Source organism: Eumetopias jubatus, unplaced genomic scaffold (genome assembly GCF_037043125.1).
Source record: "Eumetopias jubatus isolate StellerSeaLion01/CBP00866 unplaced genomic scaffold, mEumJub1_p1.0 scaffold_7, whole genome shotgun sequence".
NCBI lineage: Eukaryota > Metazoa > Chordata > Mammalia > Carnivora > Otariidae > Eumetopias > Eumetopias jubatus.
The window spans coordinates 21,911,191-21,930,298 of record NW_028274813.1 but is presented as its reverse complement, the minus strand read 5'-3'; the positions used below and the strand labels follow the sequence as shown (position 1 = coordinate 21,930,298).

Here is a 19,108-nt window from a genome sequence, read left to right as displayed (position 1 = left end):
AAAATTAGATGCTGTGGAGTTCTTGCAAAGTGGTAGTGCCTTGCATTTAAGCAATAAAACAGAAAAATATCTTGAAAACAAAAATATCCAAGATTTTTTTTAGTATCACTATATTAAGAAAGTATAATGGTCATTCAAAAATAACGCATTTAGGACCTAAATACCACTGATCTGGATTAGAAAAATACAACCAATAAGAAGGGCTGGAAGGATGCCCCTTCTAATGTGATCATGTCCATGGTTCTTCTCAGCTCCAACAGTTTCCTATCACATAAGAATGAAACCCTAATGTTATCAGATCTTCTGATACCTCAAAAGGAAAACAAATTCCATGCTATAATTATACAATTGAATAATTTTTTTTAAATGTTCATTACCAATTCTATTTTTTAAAACCAATGTGGTCCAAACAAAGTGAGTCCCTGGGGATAACCAGTTTCAATCACCCAGTTTAATCTGCTCCTGCCCAGTGATTTAAATGCAAATTTAGAAAATAACTGCACATTTCCCTTTTCTCAAAGATTTCCTACTTACTCCATCTCAATCTTTGGCCTGTGCTCAGTACCACTGCTAAGGGTTGATAATAAAGAAACAAGTAATTTGTTTTGTCCTAACAATAATCCCACTGGTTCTGGTAAAAGCAAAAGAGTAATAACACAAAATAATCTCTGAAACAAAGCATTAATAAGGTTTGATAATGTGTTATGGACTAACTGTGTCCCCCTCAAGTTTGTATGTTGAAGTCTTAATCCTCAGTGTGACTGTATCTGGAGAGAGTGCCTTTAGGGAGGTAAGCAATAAAAGTTAAATGAGGTTACTACCACAGAGGGGCCCTAATCCTATAGGACTGGAGTCCTTATAAGAGGAAGAGACAGTGTGTCTCCTGACACTCCCAATCCTTCCAGGAATATTCCCAACCCCCCAAATGCCCCTCCCCCCACATGAAAGTGGCCATCTACAAGCCAGGAAGAGGCCTCACCAAAAACTGACCCTGGCACCTAGACCTTGGACATCTAGGCTCCAGAACTGTGAGAAAATAAATATCTGTTGTTTAAGCCTCCCAGTTTGTGGTATTTTATTATGGTGGCCCAAGCGGACTTATATATGACCTATGGCTTCAGTTTATTCCTATAAAGCCTTTAGTCCATCACCATATAAAAGTTAAAAATAGGTTATAGTTAAATGCTTGTTATGAATGGAATATGTAAGCAGAATATATTATTAATCCTACAAAACAAAATATCAACTTATGGAAATTTAATCAACCAATAGTCAATTAGGAGAATCAGTGTTTGTTAGAGAAACACCCAACATCTTTCATTGTCTTAGAGAAACAGCTTGGAATACAGTATAGGAATAACTTTACCAATTCCAAATAATAATTAGCTGACAAAGCTATTAATCACAGTGCAAACACCATTCTATTAACCACTCACAAGAGCATCTTAAAGATTACATAATAGGCTCATTTATTTAACTACATCAAGTACCGCTAAATAAACTAAAATAGAGAAAGCATTTCTAAATAAGGCACTTTTTACCTTCAGAGTTGACAGCTTGCAATTAGGTGGGAATAAGTATCTAGTAAAACCATCAAAATGATCTTTTTAATCTATAAGAATCCCCTAGCGAGATTTAGTGTAATATTATACTAAAATCATTAAGGAATGACTCAAAGCTAAAACCTAGAGAAACAGAAAATTTGAATAAAAAGATTATAGCTGATAGAGTTAGCAATTATATTAAAGCCCATAATTTTGCTGTTTTTAACTACTATACTTCCTTTGCCAAAACTCAAAAAACAATTTTGAGAGGAAATGTTTATAGAAGAACCAAAGGTAAAGAAGAGAATGGCATTCTTAAGAATGTGCCAGGCCACCAAAACAAAAATTAAACCAGAAGTACGAAATTCAAACCCGAAGCAACCTCAAAATATAATTCTTTTAATAATATTCTCCATTTTTCTACATAGTTATGAATACAATTCAAGAAGAAAGAAAAAATATCTCCATAATAAAAGTACATATTTAAAAATACAAAATACTTTTTTTTTCAGTTAAACTGAATGTGTTCCATGCACACAATCTAAAGTATCTTTCCAACAAATGAATCAAGATACCTGAGTTTTGTATCTCATTTTGAGGTCTACACTGGAAGAATAAAATACTAGATGATTATTCATATCCTTCAATAAGAATTAAATACACTGGGTCTAATACTTCTCACACAATGACTGTTGTAAAAAGTCTGTACCACTAAAAAGACAATATGCATAAAAGTAAGATTTATATTCAAATGTAGATTACACAGCCAATGGAAAGAAACACTGACACAGAATTCAGAGACCCAGGTTCTAAACCCTTCTCAGTAACTAATTAGCTTTAGGTCCTCAGGTAAATCTCACAATTCCCAGAGCCTTCTCAAAGTTCAACTACGTGATCTCCAAAGCTACTTCAGTTACAATATTCCAAAAATGGCAAGGAAAGGCAACACCTAGAACACATTATACCATTAAAAGTATGAGCCCTCGGGATGATACCAAATGGAGTAATAAAGGAAAATCCCCAACTAATTTAGAAGTGTATTTCTTATCTATGTAATCTTTAAAGTTTACAGTTCTGATCAAATGAAACAATATTTGAGAGTTAATAAATTTACTGAAATCTAAACTGCTTGCTATTTATTCTTTGGTGATATTCAAACTGAGGAAGTAATTTGAGTAGACAAATGTAGTATTCCTAATATAATTACTCTTTTTTAAAAACATTTTTATTGGGCGCCTGGGTGGCTCAGTTGGTTGAGCGACTGCCTTCGGCTCAGGTCATGATCCTGGAGTCCCGGGATCGAGTCCCGCATCGGGCTCCCTGCTCGGCAGGGAGTCTGCTTCTCCCTCTGACCCTCCCCCCTCTCGTGCTCTCTATCTCATTCTCTCTCTCAAATAAATAAATAAAATCTTTAAAAAATAAAAAAAATAAAAAAATTTTTATTGATCATTTAGGTAGGTATTATGGTACGTGCTCAAGATGTAATGAGGAACAGGTTAGACACAGGTCTTCCCTCATGAAGCTTGCACATTAAAAAAAAAGAGAGGAGAATAAATGGGATAAAGGTGAAGAAGGAAGAGATCTTTACAGCCAAAGAGGCATATAAATTTACCTTTTTGTATCTTGAGGAATTAATAGATACTGGACTTCCCAAATTAAATGTGTTCTGTAAACAACAGAGCACTCAGGATCCTGCCTTGTGCTAAAGAGCAGTTCGACACCAGCTTTTCTTTTATTTGTATCACAAAATGATACCTTAAGATCTGGGATCAACAGTGATACTCTCTATTATTGTCATTCCATCCTGAGAGTGCCTGCCTGCTCTAGATTTGAAATTTGTCCACATTTTCTGGGAAGGAACGTCTTTGCTACTTCTTGTTTCTTTTCATGATTTGAACCTAAACTCTGATCTCTGCCTCTGACCCAGCTTCTCTTTGGGGCTTTCTGTCCAAATAGGACTTTCTAAATATCAATTGCAGGCTGACAACTCTTCCAATACTTCTTCTAGTTAGCCTAACTAGGACTCTGTATGCCCACCTATTCAGAAACCAAACTTTGAGAGAGTATCTTCTAGTTTGTCTTGAAAATCCTAGACATCCCCTTCTCTATCACTCCGTCTGACATAACATTAAGCATCTCTTGTGTATTGTCACCAAAACATTACTTCAGTCTGTCCCTTCCTCTGAATCTCTACAATTTCCTTAGTTTATGGATTTTCACCCCAGAGATGTTGGTCTCATCCAAAGACCTCTTAACTGGTCTCCCTTGTCTTTGGTCTTCCCAGCTCTAATCCACCTTTCACATCGCTATCAGAGTAATGCTTCTGAAATATGAATGAGTAAATCAGTATCCTGTTCAAATCTCCTTTGTGGTTCCCCCCTAAATGTAGAACTGAACTTAACCTTTTTAAATGGCATACAATGCTCTTCTTGGTGGACCTATTCTCTACCTCTTTCTAGAGCCTCATCCCTGCCATTCTCTGTCTCACACTTTCATACTGTAGTACTGCCAAATCACTTGGGGTTTCTTTGTATTCATCATGCTGTTTCTCTTCCGTACCATTCCTACAATTGTTTACTCTGCACACATGGTCTTTCCTCTTTATCTGGCCAGCTTTAATATTCATCTGAGATATCAGACTCCATGACAGCTTCTGCACACCTGTATCACAGCTCTTTTTTTTTTCCTAAAGATTTTATTTATTTATTTGAGAGAGAGAGTACAAGCTGGGGAGAGAGAGAGAGGGAGAGGGAGAAGCAGACTCCCCACTGAGCAGGGAGCCCGATGTGGGGCTCAATCCCAGGACCCTGTGATCACGACCTGAGCTGAAGGCAGACACTTAACCGCCTGAGCCACCCAGGCACCCCTGTATCACAGCTCTTATAGATAATATTGAAATTATGTATGTGTCGGCTTTTTTAGAGAAAAAATATTCCTCAAGAGGAAAGATCATGCCAAATTCATTATTATGCCCACAGCATGTAATATAGTGTGTGGGACATGGTAGCTACTCAGAAAATTCTCTGTTAAACTGAATAAATTTGGCCTCCAAATGCCTTGTTGGGATTTATGACAAAAACAAATCCCTGATCTATGGGAACTGCTTGCCTAGTATTCCTTAATGACTATCTCAATTCTCTTCCTCCCTTTAATGTATTGTTCTTACCATTCTTTGCTTATTTTATCTATGAGCCTGGCCCAACTCTTAGCTGGACTTCGTATTTATATTATGTGACCAATGCCAACAAAGCAACACTGACACTATCCTCACCCAATCCTCTAGTTCTTTCAGTTCTATCCAGTTCTTCCAGTTCAATCCTTCTAGTTCTTCTGTTAACACTAACAGAAGAAATTCATTTGGCAGATTTATGAAAACAATTACTAAATGCCCTGAGAGGTCCTTCTAATACTGCAAAATGTCAGCATGGACTAGCTGAATAGCAATTCTACTTTCCATATAGTTTTTGTTCTCTGATTTCAGATCTTATCTTCAATACTTATAGAGCTGTCCAGTCATAGTTCACGGGAATTACAGTATTGTAGCCCATCAATAACCTAAACCATCTTTCTAGCAAATAGATTAAATTCCTCCTTAGTCAGTTGGTCAGTGTGGTATTGCTTATCATGACCCTTTCACACTATAGAGGAACACTTGTCTCATGCAGTATTAAAACTCGTCTGATCACAAGTTCAATCCCATTAAATGATAAGGGAAAACTGCTCACCAGCTCCCAAATTAAAGAGCTATGATTAAGAGTCATCTCTGGCTCTCACAATTTAACTGAACAACAGCAGTGAAAGCTTTCTGTTCAGAAATGATAAAGATTTTAACTTAAAAGAAAATTCCAAGTACATTGCTCTTGTTGTCACAATTGAGGAGTTGGGAAAAAGAAAAAAGAGAAATGCTTTATTAATGAACAACAAAAGTTTCTAGCCCAAAATTTCTGAGACAGCAAAACATGTATTTCTAAATTTCCTATGCAGGTGGCATAAATACAAGTTTGCATTTGGTTTTATCGAAATGGTTAGGAATGAACAGCATCGCTGTGCTTAACATAGGAGGAAAATTTAACAAGGTTGTGTAAATTTCAATAGTCAACCATAACGCTATTCGTTTCTTATTAAGATTTTTTTAAAGAGGTTTCTTTAATGCACAGCTGGCCTTCAAAGGTGAACCCTGTCTTTCCCCACCACCTCCCACCTGTACCTTACTCATCAAGCTCAGGGCATTATCTGTGTTCACTCAGATATTCTTAACTTCTTGCCATTATTATACCTATAATTAGCCAACTAGAGAACTTCTGCATATTTTTTGTATGATCAAGTTTCAATACATTTTTGCAGAAACCTTCTGTAACATGCTGGTAGCACCATACCCTCTTATCTCCTAGCACAGATGTCACAGTCAGTTCTTCCTCTTGTGTTTCCTTGTCAATGTTTATATATTTTTATAACAATATAACACACCTTAAGGATTTTAAAAATTTGTATACATTTCCATTTTCCTTATTAATTTCCATGGCTTGCTAACACTTATACCCCTCATGTCTATACACAAAAACAGTATGCAGTCAATAAATCTTGGCTGAATGAAAACTTTAGACAGTAATACACACAATGGTAAGAATATTAATTGTGAGTCTAACATGCAATCCATTTTCCCATTCTTTATACGGCACTGGAAAAGTCACATACCTTTTCTAAAAACCTCACTTTTCTCGTATTTTTAAATTATGATACGGGACAAACTTAAGAGTTCTTTCTTACAATAAAATCCTAAGTTGGACCACAATTGTTCAGGTTTATAGTACAGTTGGTTTTCTTATAGAATTTAAATGGGATAGAAGATTTTTCACTTTAGCATCTCAAAGCTGAAAAAACTAGTTTAAGAAGGAATACAAATGCTTAAGTGTCAATACTTGGATAGACACCTACATCTTATATGGTCATAATTTTCTATATATTTTAATTAAGGAATTTCCAAGTTCATCTGATATATGAGAATAGCTGGTGATCATCCCACAGTGCAGAGGAATCTTCCTGCTAAAATTAGCAAATTGTTCGATTTTACTTAGATTTGCTTACCTGCCCTTTAAATTTAAATCACCAAAGAACCACGAAGCAAGAAAGTTATCTTCAGAACATAAAGTTTACCCTTCCCATTTTGCAGGTGAAGAAACAAGATATCCAGAGAAATGAAGGGATTTGTTTGAGCCACACAGAGATTTGGTAGGCTTTGAGCTTACCTCCAGGAACTAAAATATATTAAGTATCTATGTGTAAATAAAGGTTGGTTATATCTGCCTGGACCTTTATACACTTCCCGAGACATTGCCCATCCCAAGGAAAAGGCAGAAGAATTTGTCTGACAATCTAGTTTTGATATTTCAACAGTTTTACCTTCCTTTATTTTCCCATTCTGTGAACTATAGTCCTATATAGTTAAGCTAATTTTTTAAATGTTAAATTAAAGGAACATGGAGGTTTCTTAAATGCATGACAATGATATCTTCCTCAAAACAGCTCCGTATGTTCTGTTCTATAACAAAATGTATGGCTGGCCCAAATAGGACACCTTGAAAGTCATAAATATTATGGTAATTTTAGGACTTAAAGATAAATTACCTTGCTTTCTGCTAACCAGCGATGTGGGTCATAGTTAATATCAGGACTAGATGAGAAAACCTACAAAAGGAAATAGTCTATTAGAAGTAGAATTTTTTCTGAAATAAATTTACATAAGTGAAATTCTTCACCATAATATCCAAAAGTTTAGTCCCTAAATTTAAAGGTTTAAAAAGAAAAAAGTTCATATCAAGTACCCAACCAATTCCAAACCACCATTTATCTAGTATGTCTACTTAAGTACACATGTATGTATGTATATATGTATGCACTGACAGTAAATATTTAGCACAAATACAGAGACAGGAATCAACTCCCAAGTGTTACCATTGCTAGAATCTCTGAAGGCTGATTCCAAGGATTTCTGGCAAGCAGCCTCAATTAAACCAGTGTACTTCATTTTTGTTTCTTTGCCTCAGTCTTGTTTCACATAATATATTTCACAGTGGGTTAGATGTAATTACACGAAACTTAATTCTTTGTCTCATTTATCCTTCTTTAATTTCATACTATGAGGGCCATTTTGTCTCATTAATGGTTGTGTAGAACTGACAGAAACTAATCAACATGACTTTGTGCAAACATTGCTTTATATTTCATGATGGTAACAAAACCCTACAATAATTAGGTTGTCTATATCAGCTGCCTTGATTTCCTCACACCAACTCATTTATAAAATCCTTTGCCATCTGGTTCTGCCTTATTACTAATAAAACGGTGCTCAAAGATTGTCACTGACTTTATGATTGCAAACACAAAATTTTTTCTCAGTTCCTATTTTCTTTGAAACAGGTGCTACGTGTGATATTTTTACAGGTCTCCTCTCTAGAAACTTCCTGCTTAAAAATACCCTATCCCTTTGCAAGAGATGTCTATTTCTATTCTCAAATATTTCCATACTTCCTGATGTGTGTGCACATCACTCCCCCAAGGAATATCACTAGGTAATTCATTTAGACACATGATGAATACATAATGATGCTGACCATATGCCATAAACAAGAGTGCTATATTCTTATATCCAACTTTTTTCTCCTCCACTTTTCTCACCATCCAAATCTCACCAACTCTCATGCCTCCCTGACTTCAGTGAAATCTTGCCTCTAGTTCATAGTGTTTTCTTCCTCTTTAAATTCTGCTTTTTGTAAGCATCTATTTGTCAATGATTGTCACTGATTGATTATGTTTTTATTGTTCTTTTCCATTCATCTGTGTGATAGTTTTCAATTAAAACTTCAGTGACCTAAGATCGAGTGTTCAAGATTAAAGTCTAAAATAATTTGATAGGTGTATAAGTAATGTTCATATTTTGTGATTTTTTTTTACAAATTTATATATAGTTTAGTGTTTAAGAGAACAGCCTTGTCCACTTACAAGTGGTGTGACTTAATTTCTCTAAGCTGCAGATTATCATCTATAAAGTAGACAAACTGCCTCATAAGGCCAAAGTATAAATTAAATAAAATGAGGGTTAGCACAATGTCTGGCGCATAGAACACTATTATTACTACTAATTGCATATAAAGATGTCATCATCAGGAAAGAGACTTCAAGGTCTCTTGTGACAAGAGCACTGTAACAACAATTTGTCATAAAAAGTTAAAAGAAACAGGGGCGCCTGGGTGGCTCAGTCAGTTAGGCATCTGCCTTTGGCTCAGGTCATGATCCCAGAGTCCTGGGATAGAGCCCCATGTCTGCTCCCTGTTCTGCAGGGAGTCTGCTTCTCCCCCTGCCCCTCCCCTACCACTTGTTCTCGTCCTCTCTCTCTCTCTCCCTCCCTAAAATACTTTTTTAAAAAAGTTAAAAGATATATATACATATACAAATATATATGAATATATGACCAAAAAAAAGGACACTACATAATAATGTTAGCTAGCATTAGTTGAGTATTCACTAAGTGCAAGATATTTCACTCCATAATATGCACCTTATGTTATCTTATTCTACTTTATCCTCAAAATAAGCCAACTTATAAATGGAACATGCATTCTTAGAAGAGAAATTACATAACTTGTCCAAGGTCATACATCAGCAATTTGGAGAGATGCAATTTGAGCCTACATCTGTCTTGATCCAAGCCTATCCTCTTTATTAAGCTCTACAAATGAGTGAATACTCAGACCAAGTGTTATGCGAAAAGCTCTTCGATTATCAAAGATTGGTCTGTGAAAATGATGTAACTTTAATTCAGACACTTTCCTAATTGTTTTATAATAGTGGTGACTCATTAAGTGTTTGTCCTTAAGTTTTCAAACACTACATGCATTTACTAAAGTGGAATAAGTAATAAATATGGTAGCTGGAGAAAGAAAAAGGTAATTAGAAACAATATCAATACTCCCAAGGGACTTTTCTCAGGCTCATTCCTTACATATCTATTATCCAATTCATATCATAGCTGTCACTCTCTACATAAAATGGCTAAAAACTTTCATCAGCAATATATCAAAATCAACAAATGACAAAGAATAATTGTAATTATTCCATTTTTTAAAACATTTTATAAGGACCACCACTCTCCCTTAGATCTCTGAACTATAAAGCATAGAATCAATTTTGTTTTAACAACACCTTGGGTGGTTTATTTGAGGTGAGAGCAAATGTTACATTCTTCGGTATTCATTTTTTTCCCCCAAGTTTATAGGAAGGTTAACAACAGAAGTTACTAATAGAAAGAGACCTACAATGAAAAAAGTGTACTCTAAACAAAACAACAACAACAAAAAACCTTAATAGAATTTCCATTCTTTTAGATTTACTTTCCACCCATCACTTGGATTGAATGTCTTTCTCTAGGGGAAGAGGTGTAAAAACCCATTACCAAAGTCACTGCATTCCTGAAAGCCTATTATAAAATAGGGTGCTTTTTGTAATATGTTGGAAGAATAATTTGTGCCTCAAAAAGAAATAAAATATTTAAGCAATCTGCTATCTACCCACTATATTTTAGCCTGTAACTGCCCATAACAAAGTTTATATAACAAAGTTTATATATCTTATAGCATGATCCAAATGATACCATTTCTACGTCTCTATCTGATTGAAAATAAGCCATCCTGAGGCAAATACTTAAATGTAGAATAAAGATTTCATTGTTAATATATGCTTCTTTTAGATGAAATTACGATCTTAAGGCCACACGTCCTTTAAATATAAGTAAACATGACAAGTCTTAAATAAAAAAAGCAGCAGCAGACAGGAAAAAGAATAAACCATCATTATAACAGGTCCTAAAACAAAACTGAGTTTTTCCTCTAAAGCCAGTTACTTCTCATATTTGGCTCACAGTCCTCTCAAAATGACATCTGAGCCTTTTTAAAAATGTAGATAGGAATACATTGTAGAAATTCCATCACCTTCACCAAATTCTACTCATTGAGATATTTCTGTTAAAGGTGAATCCTAAGATACCTTGCACTGCAAGAGTAGTAATATAGTTCTATTTTCTTTAAAACACCACATTAAAAAAAAAAAAGAAAAGAATAAGAAAGAAAGAAGAGCAGGAAAAAAAGAGGAGAAAGCAGCATGAAAAACAAAAAGAGAAGATCATTTTATATGAGGAAAAACATAAATGACAAAATAAAAAGAAGAAACACCTGAAAAGTATTAAAAACTAAGTAGCCCTTAGGCATAACACTAAAATTTGAGTCCTGCCATCTCATCACATGAAATAAATACAGGGTAAATGATGGCTAAGTGTTATGGTCCCACTGTACCGAAGCAATGCAATGCAACATAGAAGTACTACAAAACCTAGACTGAAGGAGGTGCTTGCCTTCAAGGAATTAAAAACATTCCTGATCAATTCTGTTTTTATTTCTCATTTCATTAGAACTATAAATTGGATAGCAATATTCTGTTTTAAAGATAGAAAAACTCACTTGAGTATAATCTGTCTGAACAGGGAAGGCAAATAGCATAGGGGTCATGTGTTTAAGCTCCAGAGTTAGATTACCAAGGTCTAAAGTCCTGGTTTTAGCATTTAACTAGATACATGGCCAGAGGCAAGTCACTTAATCTCCCCAAGTCTTGCTTTCTCTTGTCTAAAATGAATTTAATCAGAGTACCTAAAGGACAGGGTAGTTTTAGGCGTTAAGGGAGTGAATCCTACACCGTAGCTACCACAGTACCCATATAATTAGTACTCAATAGATATTAGCCATTAATACACTAACAACAACAAAAATGGCCTGTGATAACGAAAACCCAGGCCTCTTGACTCCAAGGATACTTTTTCCGTCAGAACTACTGCCTCTCTCATAAGACATTTTCTTTTACAGAGTGAGATAGAGGCAATTCAATGAATTAATGGTACACTTTCTCTCCCAGGACCGTGCAATAGATACAGTATCCCGTTCTAAACAATGCAAGATGTTATTTTGTTTCATAAAACTTTCCAGAATAAAAATGTGACTACCATGTAACTATGCATTAAAATCTTATTATAATTATATATTAGGAAACTAACTGAAAGGCACAATGAGAACTCATAATTACTTTCAATTTCTCCATTGAGTCCCTGGAGAAGGTTTTACAAGCTGCATCAATTTCCTTTCCTATGACACCAAGAATGGATTCCTGTTCAGTCTCCAGGCAAAGAAGTTGATCCTTGAGCTGCAATCTGGCCTCTTCCATCCTCCTTAAGTGCTCTTCCTCATTGCTTATATGCTTTTCCTAAAACATCGATAAAAAGAACAGAAGTTAATTATTAAGTAAAGGCAAGAAACACTTGTAATATCTGTACAACCAACACAAAGAAGTGCAGTAGAAAACAGATCTGACCCTGTCAATCTCCTTACTTCACTAAAATAAAACGTTTTGCCCACTCATCAACTGAGGTCAAGTTACAGAGAATTCGGAAAAAGGGCACTGAAGGAACTGAGTGAGTGGATACTTGGCAAAGAAAATTAAAGTAATTCTGTAACCAAACGAAAATGAAGTTAAAAAATCCTTTACATTTTAATAACATAATGCCATTAATGGACTGGAGGGTAAAAGCTGATGCCACGAACAGACTTTGAGCTTTCAATAAATATTAGTGAAACACTAGAAAAAGTAAAATATAAAATAAGATTATGTTAGTTTCTTCATTTCAGAAAAAAATACCTATTACTAACTTATCTCATCAAAACATAGGTTTTAAAAAGTCTGTTTTCAAACGCAGTCATACTGCATAAATGCTTTGAGTCATGTAAATTTGATAAAAGCAAGAGGGAGGTACGTCTCAAGTAAGCAAATATATTTAATGAAAAGAGGTTTCTAAGAATCCTTTAAGAGATTACAAAGACTTGGGGCCCCCCTCTAGGCAAAGTCAGTCTCAATCATGATTGCACAATTTCATTACTAGAGAAATTCTAGTGGTGTAGCACAGACCTGAAAGAAAGTAACAGAATCACTAGAATTATAAACAATGGCCCCAAAAGTCACAATGGCTGGCTAGCTATGATTTCACTCATTACACAGTAATCTGATCATTCTTTACCTACCCTTGAAATTAAAATAATAAAGAAATCCATCCACTCAATTAAAGTTAATCATGAAAGGAAAGGTAGCATTTTAGCAGAATTACACAAGATATTTCCTTTCAACTCAAATTACTTTAAAAAATGAACGAAACACCCTCTGCCCAAAAGAAGAGAGCCCTTTCACAAACTGTCTTCTATCCTTCCCTCCAGCTTCCACCTCCTTCCCACTCTGTCATGTCAACTACTTGCAGCTTCTCAAATATGCCTTCATATGTCTCTCCAATCACATCTGATGTGTACAACATTGCCTGAAACTGCACCATTTGAAAATGGGGCTGGTAGCTAAGAGACAGCGTTTATCTTGATGACTATATCCTTCCGGTCTGAATCTCAGCTTGGTAAACTTAGGAACTGGATCTTCTTTCCCCTTTGGTACCCTGAGTGGAGTCCTCTTTCAGCAAAAGAGTAACATTAAGCTCACAAGAGACTAATGTACAAACTAGAATGGCACTCAATTAACTACATCAGTTTACAATGAGAACCATAACTGCCATATGGATCAGAATGTTCGTGTCAGCATAACCAGTACATTTTCTCCCTGCAGACCAATCTGGATGGGAAGGCAAATTATAATCAGAATGTTGCTTAATGAATAGGAAACTGGAGCGAGGGGAGTTTGTTTTATGAAACAATGTGTAAATGGCATCACGCTAATGGCAGCCTGGTGTGTCCATTGACACATCAGGGATTAACAAACCACAGTAACAAGTGTTCCATTCTCCTGGGCAGTGTTTGGATGGAGACTGAAGTACATCTCCCTAACTTTCTCCTTTGTTCACATTGTTTCTGTCCAAACTCTCCCTCCTGACTGATAAGGCATCTCTTTAGAGATACTGATATCTTCACAGAGTCTTACTCTCATCTAGGAATCTTTCTGAAAAATTAACATCCTGGCTCTGAACAACATTTGATGATTTTAAAGCTTAGTTACTAGAAAGCAACCTTCCTGTCAAGTCCCTAGGTGAGGATACTCGCCTGTATGTACTGTTGGCTATGTACCTACCACCTATACTTCCTATCCTTCAAAATTTATCCTTCAAGACTTAGTCTCCTTCCCTTAATGATTTCCCAAAGCAGAATGTTCCCAGAGCATATTGTGTATATCACAGTTTTAAATATATATATATCAAGCAGTGATATAATTGTTTTTCACCAGCCTCCCTCAATAAACTGACAATTTCGGGAGCCTGCAAAACATGCTTATAATCATCTTTAAACTCCCCAAATTTGTTGAATAAGTGACTTAAAGTTTTTCAAAGACTCAAATTCAACACTGGAAAGATCATTTCATCAATGACCATGCAGATCTATATACACTCAGAAGCTACTGAGGTGTGTTTGGATGTTCCTTCTATGCATACAAAGACCTATAGACTGCTGCTGTATTCTCACTGTTGTTGAGATTAATAAATACTCTACTGAGGTTACTGAAGTATTTTAAGGACAACTGATGATATTCTAAACCCAGGCAATTCACACTGATGTTCTAACTGTTCTTTCTTTTCCCATTTCCCTCAGAGCTAGCTTTCTTCTATCCACTATCAGTTTTCTGTGCTATCACTTGACTTATCAATAATAAGACAAAACTATTTCTATATTTTGATATTCTTTTAGGAATATTTAGATGTTGATATTGTCAGAAAAGGCTCTATAAATTCAATCTCTTTAGCAAAGACTGAAAACTTATTATCCACTTCACTATCTTTTGTGGCATAGTCTGCAGGCCATGTCTAACTGACCTCCCTTTGAAGTAAAACTCACAGAACTATGAACGCACATGGACTTTTGGGATCAGTAGGTTTAACTACCTATTATTCTTTCAAGAATCCTTTCTTTGACATTTCCAACAAATGGTCATCCAACCCCCTACGTGACCAGCTCTAGTTTCAATGAATAAAACACTTGACAAAACTATAACATCTTTTCATTTGTCCACGTGCTATACTCAAGAATTAAAGTGACTAGAGGGAGGAGCAAGATGGCAGAGTAGTAGGAGACCTAAATTTCCTTTGGTCCCAGGAATTCAGCTAAATAGGGATCAAACCATTCTGAACACCTACAAATTCAACAGGAGATCAAAGAAAAGAATAGCAGCAACTCTCTGAAAAGAAAAGCGAACACTTTCTGGAAGGTAGGACGTGCGCAGAAGTGAATCCAAGGCGATATTCGGGTGGATAGACGGCGGGGGAGGGGGCCTCCGTCATCCCCTACTGGCAAGTGATAGAGCTGCGGAGCACAAAATCGTAACTTTTAGAAGTCGGCTCCGATGACGGAGGTCGCTACAGTGGCTAGGCAGGGGGTGGAACCCTCGCTGAGACAATGTGGTCTCAGGACCCTCAGGGTCACAGAAAGACCAGGGGTGCCTAAGTGCGGCAGAGCTCCCAGGTATCGGAGCGGGGAAGCCGGCTGCAGAGATGGAGCTGAGGAGTGGGCTCGCAGCTCAGGGTTGCCATAAACCGTGATCCCCCGCACAGTCGGGCCACCGCTCTTCCAGCAGAGACCAAACAAGTGGCAGATCCGGGGAGAATCCCCTTCCTCTTCTGGGAGAGGTGGCGCGGGAGCGCACCGCAGGGATCTGCTGGGTTTGAAGACTCCACACCGAATCGGGTGCCAGAGATAGAAATGCTCAGTCACAGGCCGGGTGAGCACAGAGTGTGGCCGGAGACCAGGGAGACAGGAGTGACTGACTGCTTTTCTGGGGGGCTCACTGAGGAGTGAGGCCCAGAGGTCTCGGCTCCTCTGGGGTGGATACTGGGAGGCCGCCATTTTGACTCCCATCCTCCAAAGCTGTATGGAAAGCTTGCAAGGAACAAAAGCTCCCGAGAGCAAACCTGAGCAGATTACTCAGCCTGCCCCCGGGGAAGGGCGGGGCAATTCTGCCTCTGCAAAGACATTTGAGAACCACCGCAACAGGCCCCTCCCCCAGAAGATCAGCAAGAACAGCCAGCCAAGACCAAGCTTACTGATCAATGAGAATGGCAGAACTCCAGCACTAAGGGAATACAGAACATAGAATTCATGGCTTTTTTCCCATGATTTTTTAGTTTTTCGAAGTTAATTTCTTTAATTTCTTTTTCTTCTTTTCCTATTTTTTTGGAATTTTTCTTTTTCCCTTTTTCAGCATCTTATCAATCCCTTTTTTAAAAAAAATATTTTTATTTTTCATTTTTAGAGTCATAGTCTATCCCTTCATTGTAGTTAACCTTATTTTTGGTATATATATATATATATATCAGTTCTTCTCTCCTTAAAATTCTGGGATACAGTTTCTTCTAACAGACCAAAATATACCCTGAATCTCTAGTGTATGGATTTGTTCTAGGCTCCTACCTGATCACATCCTCTCCCCTCCCCCTTTTTAAAATTTCTTTTCTTTCTTTTTTCAACCAACTTCTTATCAATTCCTTTTATAAAATCTTTTATAATATTCGTCTTTACAATCATATTCTATCCCCCATCGTATTTACCCTAATTTTTGTACATATATTTTTCTTTCTTTAAAATACTGGGAGGCAGTTTCTTCTAAAGGACTAAAATACGCCCAAAATCTAGTGCATGACACTGATCTATTCACCAGCCCGATCGTATTTGATCATATTTTTTTTTTCTTTTTTCTTTCTTTCCCTTTCTTTTCCCCAGTTTCAGATCTCTTCTGATTTGTTAGTGTATATTTTTCTGGGGCAGTTGTTACCCTGTTAGCATTTTGTTCCCTCATTCATCTGTTCTCCTTTGGACAACATGACAAGATGGAAAAACTCACCTCAATAAAAAGAACAAGTGGCAGTACTGACTGCAGGGACCTAATCAATACGGACATTAGTAAGATGTCACAACTAGAGTTCAGAATGATGATTATAAAGATACTAGCCGGGCTTGAAAAAAGCATGGAGGATACTAGAGAAATCCTTTCTGGAGAAATAAAAGAACTAAAATCTAACCAAGTCAAAATCAAAAAGGCAATTAATGAGGTACAATCAAAAATGGAGGCTCTAACTACTACGATAAATGAGGCAGAAGAGAGAATTATTGATATAGAAGACCAAATGTTGGAGAATAAAGAATCTAAGAAAAAGAAATAAACAACTACTATATCACAAGGGCAGAATTCAAGAGATAAGAGATACCATAAGAAGAAACAATATTAGAATAATTGGGATCCCAGAAGAAGAAAGAGAGGGGCAGAAGGTATATTGGAGCAAATTACAGCAGAGAACTTCCCTAATGTGGGGAAGAAAACAGGCATCAAAATCCAGGAGGCACAGAGAACCCCCCTCAAAAATCACTAAAAATAGGTCAATACCCCGACACCTAACAGTAAAACTTACAAGTCTTAACAAAGAGAAAACGCTGAAAGCAGCTCAGGACAAGAGGTCTGTAACCTACAATGGCAGAAACATTAGATTGGCAACAGACCTATCCACAGACACCTGGCAAGCGAGAAAGGACTGGCATGATATATTTAGAACACTAAACGAGAAAAACAGGCAGCAAAGAATACTATATCCAGCTAGGCTGTCATCGAAAATAGAAGGAGAGATAAAAAGTTTCCAGGATAAACAGAAACTAAAAGAATTTGCAAACATGAAACCAGCCCCACAAGAAATATTGAAAGGGGTCCTCTAAGCAAAGAGAGAGCCTAAAAGTAACATAGACCAGAAAGGAACAGAGACAATATACAGTGACAGTCACCTTACAGGCAATACAATGGTACCAAATTCATATCTTTCAATAGTTACCCTGAATGTAAACGGACTAAATGCCCCAATCAAGACACAGGCTATCAGATTGGATTAAAAAACAAGACCCATCGATATGCTGTCTGCAAGAGACTCATTTTAGACCCAAAGACACCCCCAGATTGAAAGCGAGGGGGTGGAAAACCATTTACCATGCTAATGGACACCAAAAGAAAGCTGGGGTGGCAATCCTTATATTAGATAAATTAGATTTTAAACCAAAGACTATAATAAGAGATGAGGAAGGACACTATATCCTACTTAAAGGGTCTATCCAACAGGAAGATCTAACAATTGCAAATATCTATGCCCCTAACATGGGAGCAGCCAATTATATAAGCCAATTAATAACAAAAGCCAAGAAACACATCAACAACAATAGTAGGGGACTTTAACACCCCCTCACTGAAATAGACAGATCATCTAAGCAAAAGATCAACAAGAAAATAAAGACTTCAAATGACACACTGTAACAAATGGACTTCACAGATCTATTCAAAACATTCCATCCCAAAGCAAAAGAATACACATTCTTCTCTAGTGCCCATGGAACATTCTCCAGAATAGATCACATCCTAGGTCACAAATCAGGTCTCAACTGGTACCAAAAGACTTGGTTCATTCCCTTCATATTTTTGGAACACAATGCTTTGAAACTAGAACTCAATCACAAGAAGAGAGTCAGAAAGAATCAAATACATGGAAGCTAAATAGCATCCTACTAAAGAATGAATGGGTCAACCAGGAAATTAAAGAAGAATTTAAAAAATTCATGGAAATCAATGAAAATGAAAACACAACTGTTCAAAATCTCTGGGATGCAGCAAAGGCAGTCCTAAGAGGAAAGTATACAGCAATACAAGCCTTTCTCAAGAAACAAGAAAGGTCTCAAATACACAACCTAACCCTACACCTAAAGGAGCTGGAGAAAGAACAGCAAATAGAGCCTAAACCCAGCAGGAGAAAAGAAATAATAAAGACCAGAGCAGAAATCAATGAAATAGAAACCAAAAGAACAGTAGAACAGATCAATGAAACTACTAGGAGCTGGTTCTTTGAAAGAATTAACAAGATTGATAAACCCCTGACCAGATTTATCAAAAAGAAAAGAGAAAGGACCCAAATCAATAAAATCATGAATGAAAGAGGAGAGATCACAACCAACACCAAAGAAATACAAACACTTATATGAACATATTAGGAGCAACTATATGCCAGCAAATTAGATAATCTGGAAGAAATGGATGCATTCCTAGAGATGTATGAACTACCAAAACTGAACCAGGAAGAAATAGAAAACCTGCACAGACCTATAACCACTAAGGATATTGAAGGAATAATCAAAAATCTCCCAAAAACAAGAGCCCAGGGCCAGATGGCTTCCCAGGGGAATTCTACCAAACATTTAAGGAATTAATACCTATTCTTCTGAAACTGTTCCAAAAAATAGAAATGGAAGGAAAACTTCCAAACTCATTTATTTTATGAGGCCAGCATTACCCTGATCTCAAAATCAGACAAAGACCCCATCAAAAAGAAGAATTATAGACCAATATCCCTGATGAACATGGATGCCAAAAGTCTCACCAAAATACTAGCCAATAGGATCTAACAGTACATTAAAAGGATTATTCACCATGACCAAGTGGGATTTATTCCTGGGCTGCAAGGTTGG

The 19,108-nt window shown here is 36.6% G+C and overlaps 1 protein-coding gene across 4 annotated transcripts in view; it reads right to left on the bottom strand.

Moving 5' to 3' along the window:
- Positions 1-19,108, bottom strand: part of CEP128 (centrosomal protein 128) — a 393,012-nt gene that overhangs the window by 224,752 nt on the left and 149,152 nt on the right. For all 4 annotated transcript variants that reach the window (XM_088024490.1, XM_028102263.2, XM_088024491.1 and 1 more), the window contains exons 18-19: positions 11,670-11,846; positions 7,170-7,229 (exon numbers count right to left, since the gene is read on the bottom strand). In XM_088024490.1, the coding sequence (XP_087880616.1) occupies positions 7,170-7,229; positions 11,670-11,846 (237 nt within the window). The remainder of the gene's footprint in view (positions 1-7,169; positions 7,230-11,669; positions 11,847-19,108) is intronic.